Source organism: Loxodonta africana, chromosome 22 (genome assembly GCF_030014295.1).
Source record: "Loxodonta africana isolate mLoxAfr1 chromosome 22, mLoxAfr1.hap2, whole genome shotgun sequence".
Lineage (NCBI taxonomy): Eukaryota > Metazoa > Chordata > Mammalia > Proboscidea > Elephantidae > Loxodonta > Loxodonta africana.
In genome coordinates this window covers 29750732-29768761 of record NC_087363.1, presented here as the reverse complement: position 1 = coordinate 29768761, position 18030 = coordinate 29750732, and the positions used below count along the sequence as shown (strand labels likewise).

The following is an 18030-nucleotide window of genomic DNA, read 5'->3' as shown; positions in this document are numbered from 1 at the left end:
TTGCCGCGGACTCATAGAGGACTCGTACGCCTTAGAGGCGCAGCGCCCCTCGCCGCCGGCCTGGGCACCTCACCCGCGGGGCGCGGGGCGGGGCCTGTCCCTTCCTCTCACCTGCCCCCAGCCCCCACCCCAGTCCCTCCAGCTCCAGGCGGCTGGGCTGCCCGAGCCCGGGGCAGGGCTTTTATTGTGAAAGGAGCTCCCTCCTCCGCGCTTTCGGGGGAGCGGGGAGGCTGGGCCGGGACGCGCGGCAGGGACTTGGCAAACTCTGCAAACGTCCCCAGAAGAGGGCAGAGGCTCGAGGCTGCCGGAGGGCTCCTGCGGACCCGGAGATCCTCGGAGGTCCCGTCGTGCATCCACCCAGACCTCCTCTAACAACCCCACCCGCGGAGCATCCCAGAGTCCGGGGTCCCCTTGGTCGCGGGGACGCTGTGGACCTTCCGTCCGGGAAACCCGAGGCCAGCGCAGCCGCGAGTCCCTGGAAGCCCGGGGAGCCACGGCCTCGGGGGCGGCCTGGGACCGCAAGATGAGCCCCCGAGAAGGCTGAGCGCGCCGAGGAGCCGCCCCACCACCGTGAGGGACATGGTAGGGACCGTGGGAGGGGACGCAGGGGCCGGCGAGGTGAGGAGTGGACAGGTGGTGCGGGCAGAGCGCGCTGTCTCCTGGCGGTTGCAGTCCGCGCTGCCTCCTGGGGTCCGAGGTGTTCCCCGACAGTTGCATGGGGACGCGGGCGGCCTTTCAGTTTGGCACCCAGGACCTGGGACTGTCAGCTTTGCTGTCGTCTTTGGGGGGAGGATCTTCATAGGGGAGCTTTCATTATGCACCCACACAGGCTGGCAGAACCGTAACCCAGCCAACGCTCTGTGCAAACTTCACCCGACGCACAGAGCAGAGAGAGGGAAGGGTTCCTCTGGACACCCAAGCAGCCTCTGCTCAGTGAGACGCCTTTGAAGTCACTTTTTTTCTTCTCAAAAATGCATGGGAATTTTGTATTATCTATAACTTAGCCATATTTTCATATGAAAAATAATGCCTTACGTTTATTACCACGGAGTTAAATTGGCCCTGGTAAGGTTCACCTTTTATCCCCTAGCTCCTAGTATCCACCTCTTCCCACTTCCTGGACAGGACCACATCCCTCTGGGGACCACAGGGCAGGTGTGGCAGCACTGGGCAGTCAGGGATGTTCTGCATGAAGGGGAGGACCTCTGCACCTCTCTCTCCAGTTGATAAACCTCTCAGACACTCACAAGCAGAAAAGGTAAATCCTTTGAGAATGTGGTGCGGGCAGACACACGTGTAACCTCAGGAAAGGGGTTTCCCTCAGGACTGGCAGGTTTATCTGGCTTTCTGGCAGAAGCTCCCAGCAGCCCCCGTCAGATTCCTGCAGGTCATGACCGTCCTGTGTCCTTCAGGTCAGCCTCTGGGTGAAGTTGGAATTCTGAAGGAACTTGAAGGGGCCCTCCTGTCTGCTCCTCTGTGTCTCCCACGGCCAGGCTCACAGAGGGCAGATTGGGGCCCACCTGGGATATGCCTCCAGGAGATTAGCTGTGGGCTTGGCGTTTAGAAGAGCACCTAGAGACTCCCCTGTAGGGTGTTGGGTCTTTGAATATAAGGGTGTCACGACAGGTGTGGGGACCAGTGATGGAGGGCTGGTCAACAGGGGCTGGGGCCTGAGGGAGGATATTTGTGAGGCGCTGTGTGTGTGTGTGTGTATTTCACCTTCACTGTCATAATACCCTCTCCCTAATCCTGTTTTTTTTTTTTTTTTTCTCAAAGATGCTAAAGAGAAAGAAATAATAGAATCTTAAGGTTGAAAATGGGGAATGTTCACAGATACAGTATGGTGCTAAAGAGAAAGAAATAATAGAATCTTAAGGTTGAAAATGGGGAGTGTTCACAGATACAGTATGGGAAACGGAAAAGGGTAGAGATTTTTACTGCAAAATTCTGTTTGGGCCAAAGAGTGCTGCCAGAAGGGAGTTGTGCCAAGGCATTAACTTTGTGCAGTGGTCTCTTGGCTTGAAAGGCGTCTATGGCAAAGCCTCGCTGGCCCCCAAGGCAGAGGCAGAATGCACAGAGGAGAGACCGTACCTGCCTTCTGCTTGGACAGCCTAAAGAGGCACGGAGTTCTTGCCCCACTGCCAGTGTAATCTTCCTGCACTCACCAGCCAGTGCAGCCTCCCACGTTCACATCCGAGCTCTCAGGTGAGAGTCAGAATTTCACCGTGTCAGGGCCTGTTTGTCAGAGCTGGGTGGATGGGCAACCTTTGGCAGCTAAGTGGCCTTGAGAGCTGAGGGTTCTCCTTTGCTTCCCCCTGTGAATGAAGAGTCCTGTGGTCCAGAGGCCTGGGGGCCCATGGGGCAGCCTGGCACCATGGAAACAGCATGGGAGGAGGCAGGGAGCCCGGAATCCTTGGGGGGCCTCAGTTTCTTCCTCTGTGAAATGAAAGATTGGACCAGATGTCGTTTGAGGCACCATTTAGCTCCAAAAATCGAAGATGCATAAATAATTCTGAGCTTGGACCCCAACCCTGGGGGTTTGAGGAAGAAGTGGTTCTCAATCCCGCTTGGGCTGCACCCAGACCAAATCTGGGATGGGACCAGGACCAATGGGTTTTTTCAGGCTTCCCAGGTCATGCCAGTGCTCAGTCAAGTTTGAGGGAACAGGAAAGGCTGGGGCTTAGTGTTGCACTTCCCAAGATACCCCCACATGTATAGAACTTTATTCCTCCAGCTAGTACTAAAACAGAAGGTTTTGGTGAAGTTAGTCTGGGACAAACCAAACCAAACGCGTTGCATCTAGTCAATTCTGACTCATAGCGATCCTATAGGACAGAGTAGAAATGCCACGTAGTTTCCAAGGAGCGCCTGGTGGATTCGAACTGCTGACCTTTTGATTAGCAGCCGTAGTTCTTAACCACTACACCACCAGAGTTAGTCTGGGAAGCGATACATATTACATTCCCCTCCTGGAGGGCCCTTCCACTAGGGGAGCCTCTTTTAGCTCATTTACCCAAGATGTGGACTTCCCAAACTTGTTCGAATATGGTATACATTTATCCAGTAATTTCTTATTAACCCACCATATTACTGATTCAGGGTACACAAGATGGGAAACTCTGGGTTAAAAATATAAAGCTAAGAGCCTGGAATCCTTAAGTGTGTTTCTGAACAAGTGAACATTGGATCACAGGATCCATGGGGCATTTTTGAGCATCTTGAGGAGGGTGTGGGTCCCTGTCAGGGCTTGGTGCGTATATTTTTAAAGCTAAGGTTGGGACGCTTGCCGCCTTCTTCCCTTGCAGCAATGGTGGGGCCTCTGAACTTTTTGGATGAAAAATATAGATAGAAGAAGTTAAGACTATTACTGCCAATTTAAAAGAAAAGCTTCCTCCTGACTCTTGGGGGTGGGGGAATAAATGTGTATGACAGCCACACTGCCAGCTTCTACAGGTAACCGTGAGTATTGTTTTGGTGTGTCTCCTATTCTCTCTATTATTTGAAAGAGTTGTAGTATACTCAACATGCAGCTTTGCAATGTGAGTTGTTTTACTTTATATCAAAACACATGTTCCCATATCTACATCTCTGAAATATCTTTGTAAGTATACTTGGAATGCTTCGTGATTGTCATTTCCCTGTTTGTGGACATGTAGGTTGTTTCCAGCGTGGGGCTGTTTTTGATGGCATGTGGCCAGTTTCTAATGATCTGTGGAAATGGGAGCTGAGTGCCCAGCAAAGTGGGAATTAGACAAACTCACAAGAACAAATTGCTTCAGTCTTCTTCTCCACCAGAGGTTTTACTGGCAATCTCCCGAGAGGGCCCAAATGGCCCCCAGGGAGATGGGGGGCGTTTTCTCTTGTCTTTGCTCTACTGAGATGTCATCAGACGGCCAGGGGTGGGAGAAGGGGGTCCTGGGAGAGCCCACAGTGGGTCAGTTCTTCTCGGAAGGACAGAGCTAAAATCCCTGGAGGTTGAGACTCAGAGGTGAATCTCTAGGTGAAGAACTGAGGCCACAGAAGCGATGTGTCTTCTTCAAGGTCCCTTAGAGTTGGGCTGGAGCCTGGGCCTCCTAGTTCTTCTACCCAGGTAGGTCCCATCACTAAACACCCAGCTTCTTCATAAACCTGAAGGATTTGGTGCAGCTTGGAGCAGGGGAGAAAAGGCATAGTTGTTATTTGTTTGCTTTTAATCCATGTGTAGTGTGTATTAGTACTTGATTCCCTTTTTTTTTTTTTTAAACCATCACCACTATTTATTTCCGAAACTTTTTCATCACCTCCAACAGAAACTCAGTACCCATTAAGCAATAATTCCTCATTCCCCTTTCCCCCAGCCCCCGATAACCACTAATCTACTTTACGTCTCTACGCATTGGCCTCTTCTATGTATTTCATATAAGCGGGATCATACAATTATTTGTCCTTTTGTGCCTGGCTTATTTTATTTAGTATAATATTTTCAAAGTTCATCTGTGTTGTAGCATGTATAAGAACTTCTTTTTGTGGTTGAATATTATTCCATTGTACGGCTATACCACATCTTGTTTATCCATTCGTCTGTCGAAAGACACTTGGGTTGTTTCCACCTTTTGGTTGTTGTGAACGATGGTGCAGTGAACATTGGTGTACATGTGGCTGTTTGAGTCCCTGCTTTCAATTCTTTTGAAGTTAAAACAAATCAAGAGTAAAATTGCTGGATCTTAGGGTACTTCTATGTTTAACTTTTTGAGGAACTACCAAAATACGACCAAAATATTTTCCAAAAAGCACAGGGTTTGAAATCAGAGTGGGCTTTGTGCCATGCTGGGTGACGTGTGACTCAGTAAGCACTCCAATGCTCTGAACCTCTGGCCCCGGTCTATGAAGTGGGACTATAATAATGGGTTTGTTCAGAGGAGCAAATGGAATCATGAAGGTGAAAATACTTGGTACCCCTACCGTGCTATAAGAATGCGGGTTTTACGGAGAACCCACAAAAATAGTTTTTCTTTCTGTCAGGCCACTAACCAAAAGGCCAACCGTTTAAATCCACTAGCCGCTCCTTGGAAACCTTATGGGGCAGTTCTACTGTGTCCTATAGCCTCGCTTTGAGCTGGAATCGACTCAGTGGCATTGGGTTTGTTTTTGTTTAAAGGAATGGTGAGGCAGTTACAGATACCTTTCATTCCATATCGGCTGGGGGGCTGGTTCTGGGACCCCCCTAAGGGTGGGTCAGCTATAAACAGGTTCTAGTCTAAAAACCTTTTCTTGATCCCTTATATCTCTCTTCTTACCAGGCAGGAAAAGCCTAGCCTGTGGGAGATGTCTGTGCAGTCATGTGTCCCCTGGGCCTGCTTGCTCTCTGATGAGACTGCTGCAGGCGCCTGAGGTCATACTGCTGGGGTGCCCCCCGGAATCCTCTTGCAGAAGGTCTGATGCGCCCCTCAGGTTCTCAGGTTCAGATGAAGTAGAGGTTAAACCGGTTTTGGAATCAGAACCAGGACATGGAATGCAGCCCTGGGAGCCTTGTGGGGAATTTGACACCATCGCTCCCACTCTTGAGGACACCCCCCTCACCTGCAGCCCCTGCTCCATATACCACCCAGGCTCTGTGCAGGGCTGGGCCTGAGAGCCGATGCTTGTAGACAACCAACCCACTGGCCCCAGTCAAACCACGCAAGCGGGTGGTCCAAAAAATGGTGGTGGTGGTGAGGGGGAACAAATTCACAAAGAAATTAGTTCCTCAGCTCTCTGTTTCTGAGGCCGGTGGGAGAAAGGTACTTCAGATGGGCCTCAGATTCCCTGATAGTCCCCTCACAACAGGCCTGGGAGGCCCAGCCTCCTTCCCCACTCAAGGTACCTGGTGTAGACACAGAGCGTGTCAGGTTTGCTGGAGGCCTGGGTGCTGCGAGCCATCTGGGGCTGTATTTGTTTGGATCGTCTTGATGTGACTACTGAAGTATTTCCATCTGGAGAGTTTGGAGTGCAATTCCTATATTGTCTGGATGTGTCTGAAGGGGTACCTGGCTTGAAAGGGAGAATGGGAACAAAGGTTTGTGGAACCCACAACTCTTGAGGATCCCCCCTCTTGGAAGTGGTCTGGGGTCTGGCCTGGTGGCTCCCCAGGGCCCAGCCTGGTGGCTTCACAGCTGCTCCTTAAACGGAAGTAAGAAGCTGCCTGGCTTGATATCAGCTGGTGAATCCTGGGGCGGGGGTAGGTAGTTGGGAGGGGGATGATGAAACAGTAGGAGCCTTGCTCAGGTCTCCAGGCCTTGACTGGTTCTGGACAACATGTAAATCCTTGGTCAGGGCCTGAGTCTTACTGCCAAGTGGCTTTTGAATTCTTGAGTGTCATATCTAAAAGGCCATGTAGGGAGGCTCATGATCTATGGGTATGTGTGCATTAGTGCTCTCTCTTTCCCTGACACGTTTTCATCCATCCGTCCATCCCCCCACCCACCCACCCATCCACCCACCCATCCATCCATTCAGGAAACACCTGCTTTAAGGTAGACAGTGTACTAGGGCAGAAGATACCAAGGTAAATAACATAGGCCCTGCCCTTGGGGAGTGCATAGTCTGGTGAGGCTGCCTCTGTGTGTATGTGTGCCTGTTTCTGTGTATGTATGCACGTTTGTGTGTGTGTGTATGTATGCATGCCTGTGTGTATGTATGTATGCCTGTGTGTATGTATGTTTGTATGTATGCCTGTGTGTGTGTATGTATGTTTGTGTGTATGTATGCCTGTGTGTACATGTGTATGTATGCCTGTGTGTGTGCATGTATGCCTGTGTGTGTATGTATGTTTGTATGTATGCCTGTGTATGTATGTTTGTATGTATGCCTGTGTGTGTGTATGTGTGTATGCCTGTGTGTGTATGTATGCTTGCGTATGTGCGTGTGTATGTGTGTGTGTATGCTTATGTCTGTGTGTATGCCTGTGTATGTATGCATGCCTCTGTGTGTATGTGTGTGTGCGTGTGTGTGTGCCTGTGTGTGTGCGTGTGTGCCTGTGTGTGTGTGCCTGTGTGTGCATGCGTGCGTGTGTGCCTGTGTGCGTGCGTGGGTGTGCGTGGGTGTGCCTGTGTGTGCGTGTGTGTGCCTGTGTGTGCCTGTGTGTGTGCGTGTGTGTGTGCCTGTGTGTGCGCGTGTGTGCCTGTGCCTGGGTGTGCGTGTGTGTGTGCCTGTGTGTGCGCGTGTGTGTATGCCTGTGTGTGTGCGTGTGTGTGTATGCCTGTGTGTCTGTATGGCAGGAGCAGGTGTTGGGTTTAGGGGAGAAGGAGGCATGAAGAAACGCCTCGGTTCTGTGAGCTAACTGCTCTGATGGGAGAGCAGAGAAAGAAGGGGCCCAGCCTGAGGGGTGAGGGTTATGGGGAGGCTCCAGGGCAGGGAGTGTCCTAGGATGGCCTGGACTTTGGTAAGTGTGGAAGTGGGGAGCCACTGCACACCTATTAGAATAGCTAAAAAAACAAAATACAACAACAACGATTAAAACCAAAAACCTTGCCAGTATCAGTGCCGGCCAGGATGCAGAGCGGCTGGAACTCTCACACATTAATGATGAAAATGCGAAGTGGTGTGGCCGCTCTGGAAAAGTTTAGCAGTTTCTCATAAAGATAAACACACACTTGCCATGTGACCCAGAAATCCCATTCCTCTATATTTACCTAAGAGGAATGAAAACATATGTTCACACAAAAACTCTTACACGAATGTTTATAGTAGCTTTATTTATAATTGCCAAAACCTGGAAGCAACCCAAATGTCCCTTGGTTGTAGAATAGATAAACGAACTGTGATACGTCCACACAAGAGAAGACTGATCAGCATTAAAAAAGAACAAAATTTTGATACATGCAGAAACGGGAGTGAATCTCAGGCGTTACGCTGAGCGGGAGAACTCAACCTCAAGAAGTTAGATGCTCTGTGATTCCATTTATGTGACAGCCTGGAAAAGGCAAGGCGTGGGGTGGGGAACAGATCCGTGGTTGCCAGGGGCGGGAGGGCTGTGACTACAAAGGGGAAGTACAAGGGGGTTTTCTGGGTGACGGAACTGTTCTGAATCCTGATTGTGGTGGCACTTACACAAGTCTATACACGTATGAAAACTCATAGAATGTACACAAACAGTTTTAGTTTTATCGTATGTAAATTTTGCTATTGTTAGTTGCTGTCCGGGTGATTCCGACTCATGGCAGCCCCATGTGTTACAGAACAAAACTGCTCCATAGGGTTTTCTTGGCCTAATCTTAATGGAAGCAGATCACCAGGCCTTTCTTCTTGGCACCTTTGGGTGGGTTCAAACCGCCAATCTTAGGTTAGCAGTTGAGCACAAACTCTTTGTGCCACTATCTTAGTTATCTAGTGTTGATATAACAGAAATACCACAAGCGGATGGCTTTAACAAAGAGAAGTTGATTCTCTCACAGTCTAGTAGGCTAGAAGTCCCAATCCAGGGTGTGAGCTCCAGGGGAAGGCTTTCTCTCTGTCAGCTTTGGAGGAAGGTCCTTGTTATCAATCTTCCCCTGGTCTAGGGCCTTCTCAGTGCAGGGACCCCGGGTCCAAAGGACATACTCTGGTCCTGGCACTACTTTCATGGTGGTATGAAGTTCCCCTGTCCCTCTGCTTGCTTCTCTCTTTTATATCTCAAAAAACATTGATTTAAGACGCAACATAATCTTGTAGATTGAGTCCTGCCTCATTAATCTAACTGCCTCTAATCCTGCCTCATTAACGTCATAGAGGTAGAATTTACAACACATAAGAAAATCACTTCAGATGGCAAAATGGTGGACAATCGCACAATACTGGGGGTCATGGCCTAGCCAAGTTGACACACATTTTTGGGGGACACAATTCAATCCCTAACAGCCACCTAGGGGCCTTATTTTAAATTTTAAAAGTAATAATAACAAAAAGAAGAGGGAAAGGCATTCTAGCAGGAGGAAAACAACAAAGAAAACAACAAAGCATGTGCAAAATCCTGGAGGCAACAGTGAGCTATCAAAAGTTGTCTCTGGTTGGATGGAGCTGGGGGAACTGCCAAGGGAACCACCTGGAGATGGGGCTAGGGACAGAGCCTGCTGACCCTTGGGCTTGGGTGGTCTTGTGGTCCAGCTAGGAATTTGTCTTATTATCCTTAGGACAATGGAAAGGCTTTTGAGCTTGGTGAGGTTAATTGCGTCTTTAAGTTAACCCTTTGGTGACTCTTTTCTGCTCTGAATTTTTTGTTGCTACCGTGTGTTTTCATAATTTTTACCATGTGTTTTCATTAATGGAAGCATGCTGAATCACTGAGTGTGTCTGAATTTCTGGTAGGTAGTATGGATTTTTTTCCTTGCTCCCTCCCACAAACCTACCTTAAGTGTTTAGTGGTATATATGAAGTATCACTAATTATATACCCTACAGTCCCTACTGGGGTCTATTGGTAAATATGTGCAACAAATAAAAAGTTTCAAAATTTCAATTTTTCTCTCAAAAATTCAGACACCTCTTACCAAAAAAAAAAAAACCAAACCCATCTCTGTCGAGTCGATTTCAACTCATAGTGACCCTAGGAGGACAGAGTAGAACTGCCCTATTAGGTTTCAAACTGCCGACAGTTTTGGTTAGCAGCTGAGCTCTTAGCCACTGGGCCACCAGGGCTCCATTCTTCATACAGTACCCTGTAAAAATAGTAATTTGTGGCACGTGCTCATTTCTTTGGTTTCAAAAAGTCATAAAGGCCTTTGCCTTGCGGTGGCATATGCACTGTTAGTGGTGTGGCAGCTTCCCTGTAAACCCCAGAGGCTGAAAAATTTCGTGGTTGCTAAATGTACCACTGGGCACGAAAGGGTTAAGATGTTTTGGGGGATAGGGAGAGGAGGCTGAAAAAGTGGAGTGGAGGGAGAGTACAGTAGGCAGAATAATGCCTCCCCCAAAGATGTCCACTTCCTAACCCCCCTCCCTCTTCCCCCCCCCCCAAAAAAAGAAAAACCAAACCTGTTGCTGTTGAGTCGATTCTGACTCATAGCAACCCTATAGGACAGAGTAGAACTGCCCTATAGGGTTTCCAAGGAGAGCCTGGTGGATTTGAACTGCTGACCTTTTGGTTAGCAGCCATAGCTCTTAACCACTACACCACCAGGGTTTCCTAATCCCCAGAACATGTGAATATGTCACCTTAGGTGGCAAGAGGGACCTTGCAGAAGTGGTTAAGGATCTTGAGATAGGAAGATAATTTGGGGTTATCCAGGTGGGCCCAATATAATCACAAGGACTCTTATAAAAGGGAGGCAAGAAGATGTAAATCAGTAGTAGGAGATGTGAAAGGGAAGTGAGAGGCTGGAGTGACACTAGGAAGGGGCCAGGAGCCAAGGAATGCAGGTGGCCTCCAGAAGCTGGAAAGGGCAAGGAGGCAGAAGTTCTCCTCAGAGCTCCCAGAAGGCACCAGCCGTGCCCACACCTTGATGTTAGCCCAGTGAGACTGATTTCTGACTTCTGACTTCCAAAACTTAAAGAGAGTAAATCTGTGCTGTTTTAAGCCACTAAATTTGTGGTTGTTACAGCAGCAATGAGAAACTAACACAGAGGTGTCTGGGGAGTGATCCAGGTGGACAGGATGGACATGTGGAACTGTGACTGGCTAGAGGGAGTGGTGTGAGGGACGTTTGAGCAGGAGAGCCTCCAGCCCTTGGTAACTTCAGATGTGGAGTGTGAGGGCAGATCAAGAGTGACTCCATTTTCTTGTGCAAACATCTGGGCACACAGGTCTCTCTCTTCCTCTTCATTTTTATTTACCTTTTGGTGTCCTTTAACTAGTCACACCTAGAAGTAGTCATAATGCTAGAAGTAACTTACTTAAAAATGATGCTAATCATTTTAAGTCTATAAAACAGGTCGTTATATTCTTAACAGCAATGCCGTTTCACCTTTCTTCCCAGACCTCTGATTGGTGTTTACATACTGGTTTTATAATCATAAAAACAGAGTAGAGATAATTACAGTAATAAATGAGCACAACGTTATTCATGTCACCCTTGCTGTGGTTCCTGAGCTGCTCCCCCAGCCTGTGTGGCCTGGCCAGTTCCTGTCTTCCTGGCCTCCAGGGCCCGATGACCACCCTGCTGGAGGGTGGGCAGCGGTTTCAGCTGCTATGTCATTCCTAGCCCAACTTCCTCGCCTGCCATGGCTTGGGTTTTTGCTAAGTGGCAGTGGAAAGGGGCTGTGTCACAGGCTGTTTACCTGTGGGCAGTTTTTGTTTGGCTTTCAACGGTGTTTGCTTACAGTGAGCAAACAGACTCTTCCAGAACATTCTGGAGAATTCAAATTCTTCCATCTTGACTCAGGCACTGGGTTCATGGTTCCATGTTTAAGATCCCAGTCAGGCAGAAATTTTTCCAGAAATGTCATCAGCCAAAACTGATCAAAGACAACAGAGGGAATAGGACTAGGAGAGAAAGGAAGAGAAGAAAAGCCTGTGAGTCAGAGATGTCTGGATGTGAGTTAGAAAGAGTAAGGCAGAGGGACAAAGCAGCAGCCCTGGGGAGCTCATACAGCGGGCATCTACCCTGTGGTGTGGCTTGGGGCGGTGCGGGGCTCTCAGGCTGGGCAGGGCACCGAAGCAGCGCTGGGTTCAGCAGTCCGTCGCCCCAACAGAGCAGAGCTGTTTCCAGCTGGCCTGGCTGGGGTTGGGGTGCTGACTGCCTCTACTTCTCTGAGCTTCAGATCCCCAGAGCCACCACTGGCTTAGCCCTGTGCTCCAGCCAGGGGAGTATTTGTGTGCAGGACAAATATGACTTCGCTCCAGAGGCTGGACTTTCCTCCGTCTAGACTGGTTTTGCAGCAGTGCTATGAGGTGACTTCCAACGCCTCAGAGGGCGCCGGAGGCTTTGCAAGATATCCTGGCAAGAATTTGAGAAGCTGCTTTAATTGAAAGCAGCGACTCAAACAGACTCGTGCACCGCAATGTTCACTGCAGCAGTAGTCACAACGGGCAAAAGGTGGAAACAACCCGGATGTCCTTTGACAGATGAATGGAAACAAAATGTGGTTTAGCACGCACTGGAGTATTACTCCAGTAAGAATACAGTTCTGATACGTGCCACAACGTGGATGAACCTTGAAAACATTATGCTGAGTGAAATAAGCCAGACACAGAAGAACAATGTTGTATAATCTCACTTATCTGAATGAGATACCTGTTGTTGTTGTTAGGTGCCGTCGAGTCGGTTCCGACTCATAGCGACCCTACGCACAACAGAACGAAACACTGCCCGGTCCTGTGCCATCCTTACAATCGTTGTTATGCTTGAGCTCATTGTTGCAGCCACTGTGTCAATCCACCTCGTTGAGGGTCTTCCTCTTTTCCGCTGACCCTGTACTCTGCCAAGCATGATGTCCTTCTGCAGGGACTCAACCCTCCTGACAACATGTCCAAAGTATGTAAGACCCAGCCTCGCCATCCTTGCCTCTAAGGAGAATTCCGGCCGCACTTCTTTCAAGACAGATTTGTTCGTTCTTTTGGCAGTCCGTGGTATATTCAGTATTCTTCACCAACACCACAATTCAAAGGCGTCAACTCTTCCTCGGTCTTCCTTATTCATTGTCCAGCTTTCCATGCATATGCTGTGACTGAAAATACCATGGCTTGGGTCAGGCGCACCTTAGTCTTCAAGGTGACATCTTTGCTCTTCAACACTTGGAAGAGATCTTTTGCAGCAGATTTGCCCAATGCAATGCATCTTTTGATTTCCTGACTGCTGCTTCCACGGCTGTTGATTGTGGATCCAAGTAAAATGAAATCCTTGACAACTTCAAACTTTTCTCCGTTTGGCATGATGTTGCTCATTGGTCCAGTTGTGAGGATTTTTGTTTTCTTTATGTTGAGGTGTAATCCATACTGAAGGCTGTGGTCTTTGATCTTTATTAGTAAGTGCTTCAAGTCCTCTTCACTTTCAGCAAGCAAGGTTTTGTCATCTGCATAACGCAGGTTGTTAATGAGTCTTCCTCCAATCCTGATGCCCCGTTCTTCTTCATATTGTCCAGCTTCTTGGATTATTTGTTCAGCATACAGATTAAATAGGTATGGTGAAAGAATACAACCCTGATGCACACATTTCCTGACTTTAAACCAATCAGTATCCCCTTGTTCTGTCTGAACAACTGCCTCTTGATCTATGTAAAGGTTCCTCATGAGCACAATTAAGTGTTCTGCAATTCCCATTCTTTGCAGTGTTATCCATAGTTTGTTATGATCCACACAGTCAAATGCCTTTGCATAGTCAATAAAACACAGGTAAACATCCTTCTGGTACTCTCTGCTTTCAGCCAGGATCCGTCTGACATCAGCAATGATACCCCTGGTTCCACGTCCTCTTCTGAAACCGGCCTGAATTTCTGGCAGTTCCCTGTCGATATACTGCTGCAGCCGTTTTTGAATGATCTTCAGCAAAATTTGCTTGCGTGTGATATTAATGATATTGTTCTATAATTTCCACATTCGGTTGGGTCACCTTTCTTGGGAATAGGTATAAATATGGATCTCTTCCATTCAGTTGGCCAGGAAGCCGTCTTCCATATTTCTTGGCATAGATGAGTGAGCACCTCCAGCACTGCATCTGTTTGTTGAAACACCTGAATCGATATTCCATCAATTCCTGGAGCCTTGTTTTTCGCCAATGCCTTCAGAGCAGCTTGGACTTCTTCCTTCAGTACCATCGGTTCCTGATCATATGCCACCTCTTGAAATGCTTGAATATCGATTAATTCTTTTTGGTATAATGACTCTGTGTATTCCTTCCATCTTCTTTTGATGCTTCCTGCGTCATTTAATATTTTCCCCATGGAATCCTTCACTATTGCAACTCGAGGCTTGAATTTTTTCTTCAGTTCTTCCAGCTTGAGAAATGCCGAGCGTGTTCTTCCCTTTTGGTTTTCCATCTCCAGCTCTTTGCACATGTCATTATAATACTTTACTTTGTCTTCTCGAGAGGCCCTTTGAAGTCTTCTGTTCAGTTCTTTTACTTCATCAATTCTTCCTTTTGCTTTAGCTGCTCGATGCTCAAGAGCAAGTTTCAGAGTCTCCTCTGACATCCATCTTGGTCTTTTCTTTCTTTCCTATGTTTTCAGTGACCTCTTGCTTTCTTCATGGATGATATCCTTGATGTCATTCCACAACTCGTCTGGTCTTTGGTCACTAGTGTTCAATGCGTCAAATCTATTCTTCAGATGGTCTCTAAATTCAGGAGGGATATACTCAAGGTCATGTTTTGGCTCTCATGGACTTGCTCTGATTTTCTTCACTTTCAGCTCAAACTTGCTTATGAGCAATTGGTGGTCTGTTCCACAGTCGGCCGCTGGCCTTGTTTTGACTGATGATATTGAGCTTTTCCATTGTCTCTTTCCACAGATGTAGTCCATTTGATTTCTGTGTGTTCCATCTGGCAAGGTCCATGTGTATAGTCGCCGTTTATGTTGGTGAAAGAAGGTGTTTGCAATGAAGAAGTCACTGGTCTTGCAAAATTCTATCATTCGATCTCCAGCATTGTTTCTATCACCAAGGCCATATTTTCCAACTACTGATCCTTCTTCTTTGTTTCCAACTTTTGCATTCCAATCGCCAGTAATTATCAATGTGTCTTGATTGCATGTTCGATCAATTTGAGACTGCAGCAGCTGATAAAAACTTCTATTTCTTCATCTTTGGCCCTAGTGGTTGGTGTGTAAATTTGAATAATAGTCGTATTAACTGGTCTTCCTTTAGGCGTATGGATATTATCTTATCACTGACAGTGTTGTACTTCAGGATAGATCTTGAAAAGTTCTTTTTGACCATGAATGCAACACCATTCCTCTTCGAGTTGTCATTCCCAGCATAGTAGACTATATGATTGTCTGATTCAAAATGGCCAATACCAGTCCATTTCAGCTCACTAATGCCTAGGATATCGATATTTATGCATTCTATTTCATTTTTGATGATTTCCAATTTTCCTAGATTCATACTTCGTGCATTCCAGGTTCCGGTTATTAATGGATGTTTGCTGCTTTTTCTTCTCATTTTGAGTCGTGCCACATCAGCAAATGAAGGTCCCGAAAGCTTTACTCCATCCATGTCATTAAGGTCAACTCTACTTTGAGGAGGCAGCTCTTCCCCAATCATCTTTTGAGTGCCTTCCAACCTGCGGGGCTCATCTTCCAGCACTATATCAGACAATGTTCTGCTGCTATTCATAGGGTTTTCACTGGCTAATGCTTTTCAGAAGTAGACTGCCAGGTCCTTCTTCCTAGTCTGTCTTAGTCTGAAAGCTCAGCTGAAACCTGTCCTCCATGGGTGACCCTGCTGGTATCTGAATACCGGTGGCATAGCTTCCAGCATCACAGCAACACATAAGCCCCCACAGTACGACAAATTGACAGACACCTGGGGGGAATGAGATACCTAGAATATGTAAATCCACCCAGACAAGAGAAGATTAGTGGTTACCAGGGGATGGGGGAAGGGAGGAATGGGAGTTGCTTTAGTATTTTTAAATACTTGGTGGCACATTTGAGGTGGGATGGGAAGACCCAAATCTAGCCAAATTTGTAGCATCAGAGGGTTATAATTTCAGTGAGTGTAGGATTTACAACTCCTTCCTTCCTTCTCAAAGGAGATGACTGGATTCCAGTCCCATGGATACTCTGAAAACCCTGAACCCCATTACCATCCAGGAGAAGGAGAGGAGGTGGGGGGCAGGGGAGGAGCAAAACCAGCACCCCCAGCAGATTTATTAAGTTTAGTCATCAGAAAAACATGTGACCAGGTACCATGTGGGCTCTGGGATGTGAATGAGCAGCTATGGGCTCTGAGAGGAGCGCCCAGTCCCGAGGAGACCCGGGGTGGTGTGTGGGAGCCCTACTGTATGGCAGCCTCCTGGACTGCAGCCCAGGCATGACGTTTTGTGTTCCAGGTGTGACATTCAGTGTGTCCAGGTGTGATGTTCTGTGTCCAGATGTGATGTGCTATGTTCCAGGTGTGATGTTCTGTGTCCAGGCATGATGTTCTGTGTCCAGGCATGATGGTCTGTGTCCGGACATGATGTTCTGTGTCCAGGCATGCTGTTCTGTGTTCCAGGCATGACATTCTGTGTTCCAGGCATGATGTTCTGTGTGTAGCTAGACATGATGTTCAGTGTATCCAGGCATGGTGTTCTGTTCCAGGCATGTTGTTCTGTGTGTACAGGTATGATGTACTGTGTTCTGGGCATGTTGCTCTGTGTTCTAGGGATGTTGTTCTGTGTGTCCAGGTGTGTTGTTCTGTGTGTCCAGGCATGATGTTCTAGGTGTCCAGGTGTGACGTTCTGTGTTCCAGGCATGATATTCTGTGTTCCAGGTATGATGTTCTATGTTCCAGGTGTGTTGTTCTGTGGGCCAGGTGTGACTTTCTGCCTTTTATAAATGAGGAAACTCAAGCTTACAGGAGCCAAGTGCTTTGCCCAAGGTCTCATGACTGGGAAAGCTGGGGTCAGGCTGAAGCCCAATCTGAATGAGCCCCAGGCCTGTGTCCTTTTCCTGACCATGCAGTGTGGGAGGTGGAGAGGGAGAAATGGGTGCAGGGGGCGGGGCGGGGGAGTTATCTCACTGTTCACCTTTGATCCAGACAGCTGGGAGGAGGTCAGGTGATCCCTAGAGCCTCCATAATCCAAGCAGAGCCCCTGAAGTCCCTTGGACATGTCTAAGTGGAAGCTGTGGGGGTGCAGATGGGGGTGAGGCCAGGCCAGACCACCCAGGGCTGAGGACAGCTCCTGTAAGGATGTCATCTGGGGTCTCGGGAGGCCCCTGGGGGCTTGTCTTCTATGAGTCTGCTTTTCTTGCTGGCATCTCAGCTATTCGTACTGCCCTGAGTTACACAGACACAGGTACTGACACACTCACAGACCCTCACACACTCATTGTGATATAGACACACACACTCACCCACCCACACTTGCACACCTTCGGAGTGTTTCAATCCACCAGTCATTCCTTGGAAACTCTGTGGGGCAGTTCCACTCTGCCCTATAGGGCCACTATGAGTCGGAATCAACTTGACAGCAACGGGTTTGGTTTTAACTTGGTTGAAGGAGCCCTGATGGTGAAGTGGTTAAGCGCTCGGCTACTAAGCAAAAGGTCAGTGATATCGAACCCACCAATTACTCCATGAGAGAAAGATGTGGCAGTCTGCTTCTGTAAAGATATACGGCCTTGGAAACCCCATGGGGCAGTTCTACTCTGTCCTATAGGGCCACTCTGCTCTGAAGCCGGGGTGCTTGGCTGGGTGGAAGGGCCGGAGCCAGGCTCAAGCTGTACCCAGGCTGGGCAGGGGATTTGGGTTGGGCTTCTGGGGTTGCCTGGGCTCAGTGGAGGGGCAGGCTGTGGCCAGTTTGAGGGCTGGAGCTGGGATGGCCAGTGAATGGGCCATCTGGTTGTCCATCCCTGCAAGTGCCAGAGATTTCTCCAAGCCTGGAGGAGGGTAGGCGGGACACAGGAGCCTCTTTCTCCAGGACAGAGTTGCTCTGTTGTCTGTCCACACAGAGGCTCAGTGTATGCCTCCAGGGGACCTTGACCTGGCTCAGGGACTGGCTGACGGCAGGAGGTGGCCTCCTGGACAGGACAGCCGCTTCCTCCCAGCCTCCCCACACACCTGGCCTCCCCGCGCACCCGGCCACTGTCTGCGGGCCCTGGTCCCAGTCAGCACTTACAGTGGGTCACCACGTCCTGACTCCCTCTCCCCTCCCCACTTCTGCTGGTTTACAGGAGATCCTGGTGCAACTACAAAGATGCTATTGTGTTCCTTTCTTTCAGAACATTCACTCCTGAAACTCTAGTTAAAGTCCCCCCATTTCTCTTCGGCTGCTGGCTGGTGGGAGGTGCAGATGGCTGACTGGGAGTGCCACGCTCTTTAGCCACTTTGCTGAGGGTCAGTCAAGTCTCCTGGCCCCTTGTCCACACCCACTCATCCCCCTCGCAGTGGTCCAGGGTGACATAATACCTTACTTGCCACAGCTTTAAAGCATGGAGGGTTCAGAGGGTAAGCTATGGAATC

The 18030-nt window shown here is 48.6% G+C and overlaps 1 protein-coding gene across 1 annotated transcript in view; it reads left to right on the top strand.

Moving 5' to 3' along the window:
* Positions 1–302: 302 nt before the first annotated feature.
* GASK1A (golgi associated kinase 1A) overlaps positions 303–18030 on the top strand; it is a 67776-nt gene continuing 50048 nt past the window's right edge. Inside the window, exon 1 of the mRNA XM_003409926.3 lies at positions 303–582. Within this exon, the coding sequence (XP_003409974.3) occupies positions 580–582 (3 nt within the window). The 5' untranslated portion in view covers positions 303–579. The remainder of the gene's footprint in view (positions 583–18030) is intronic.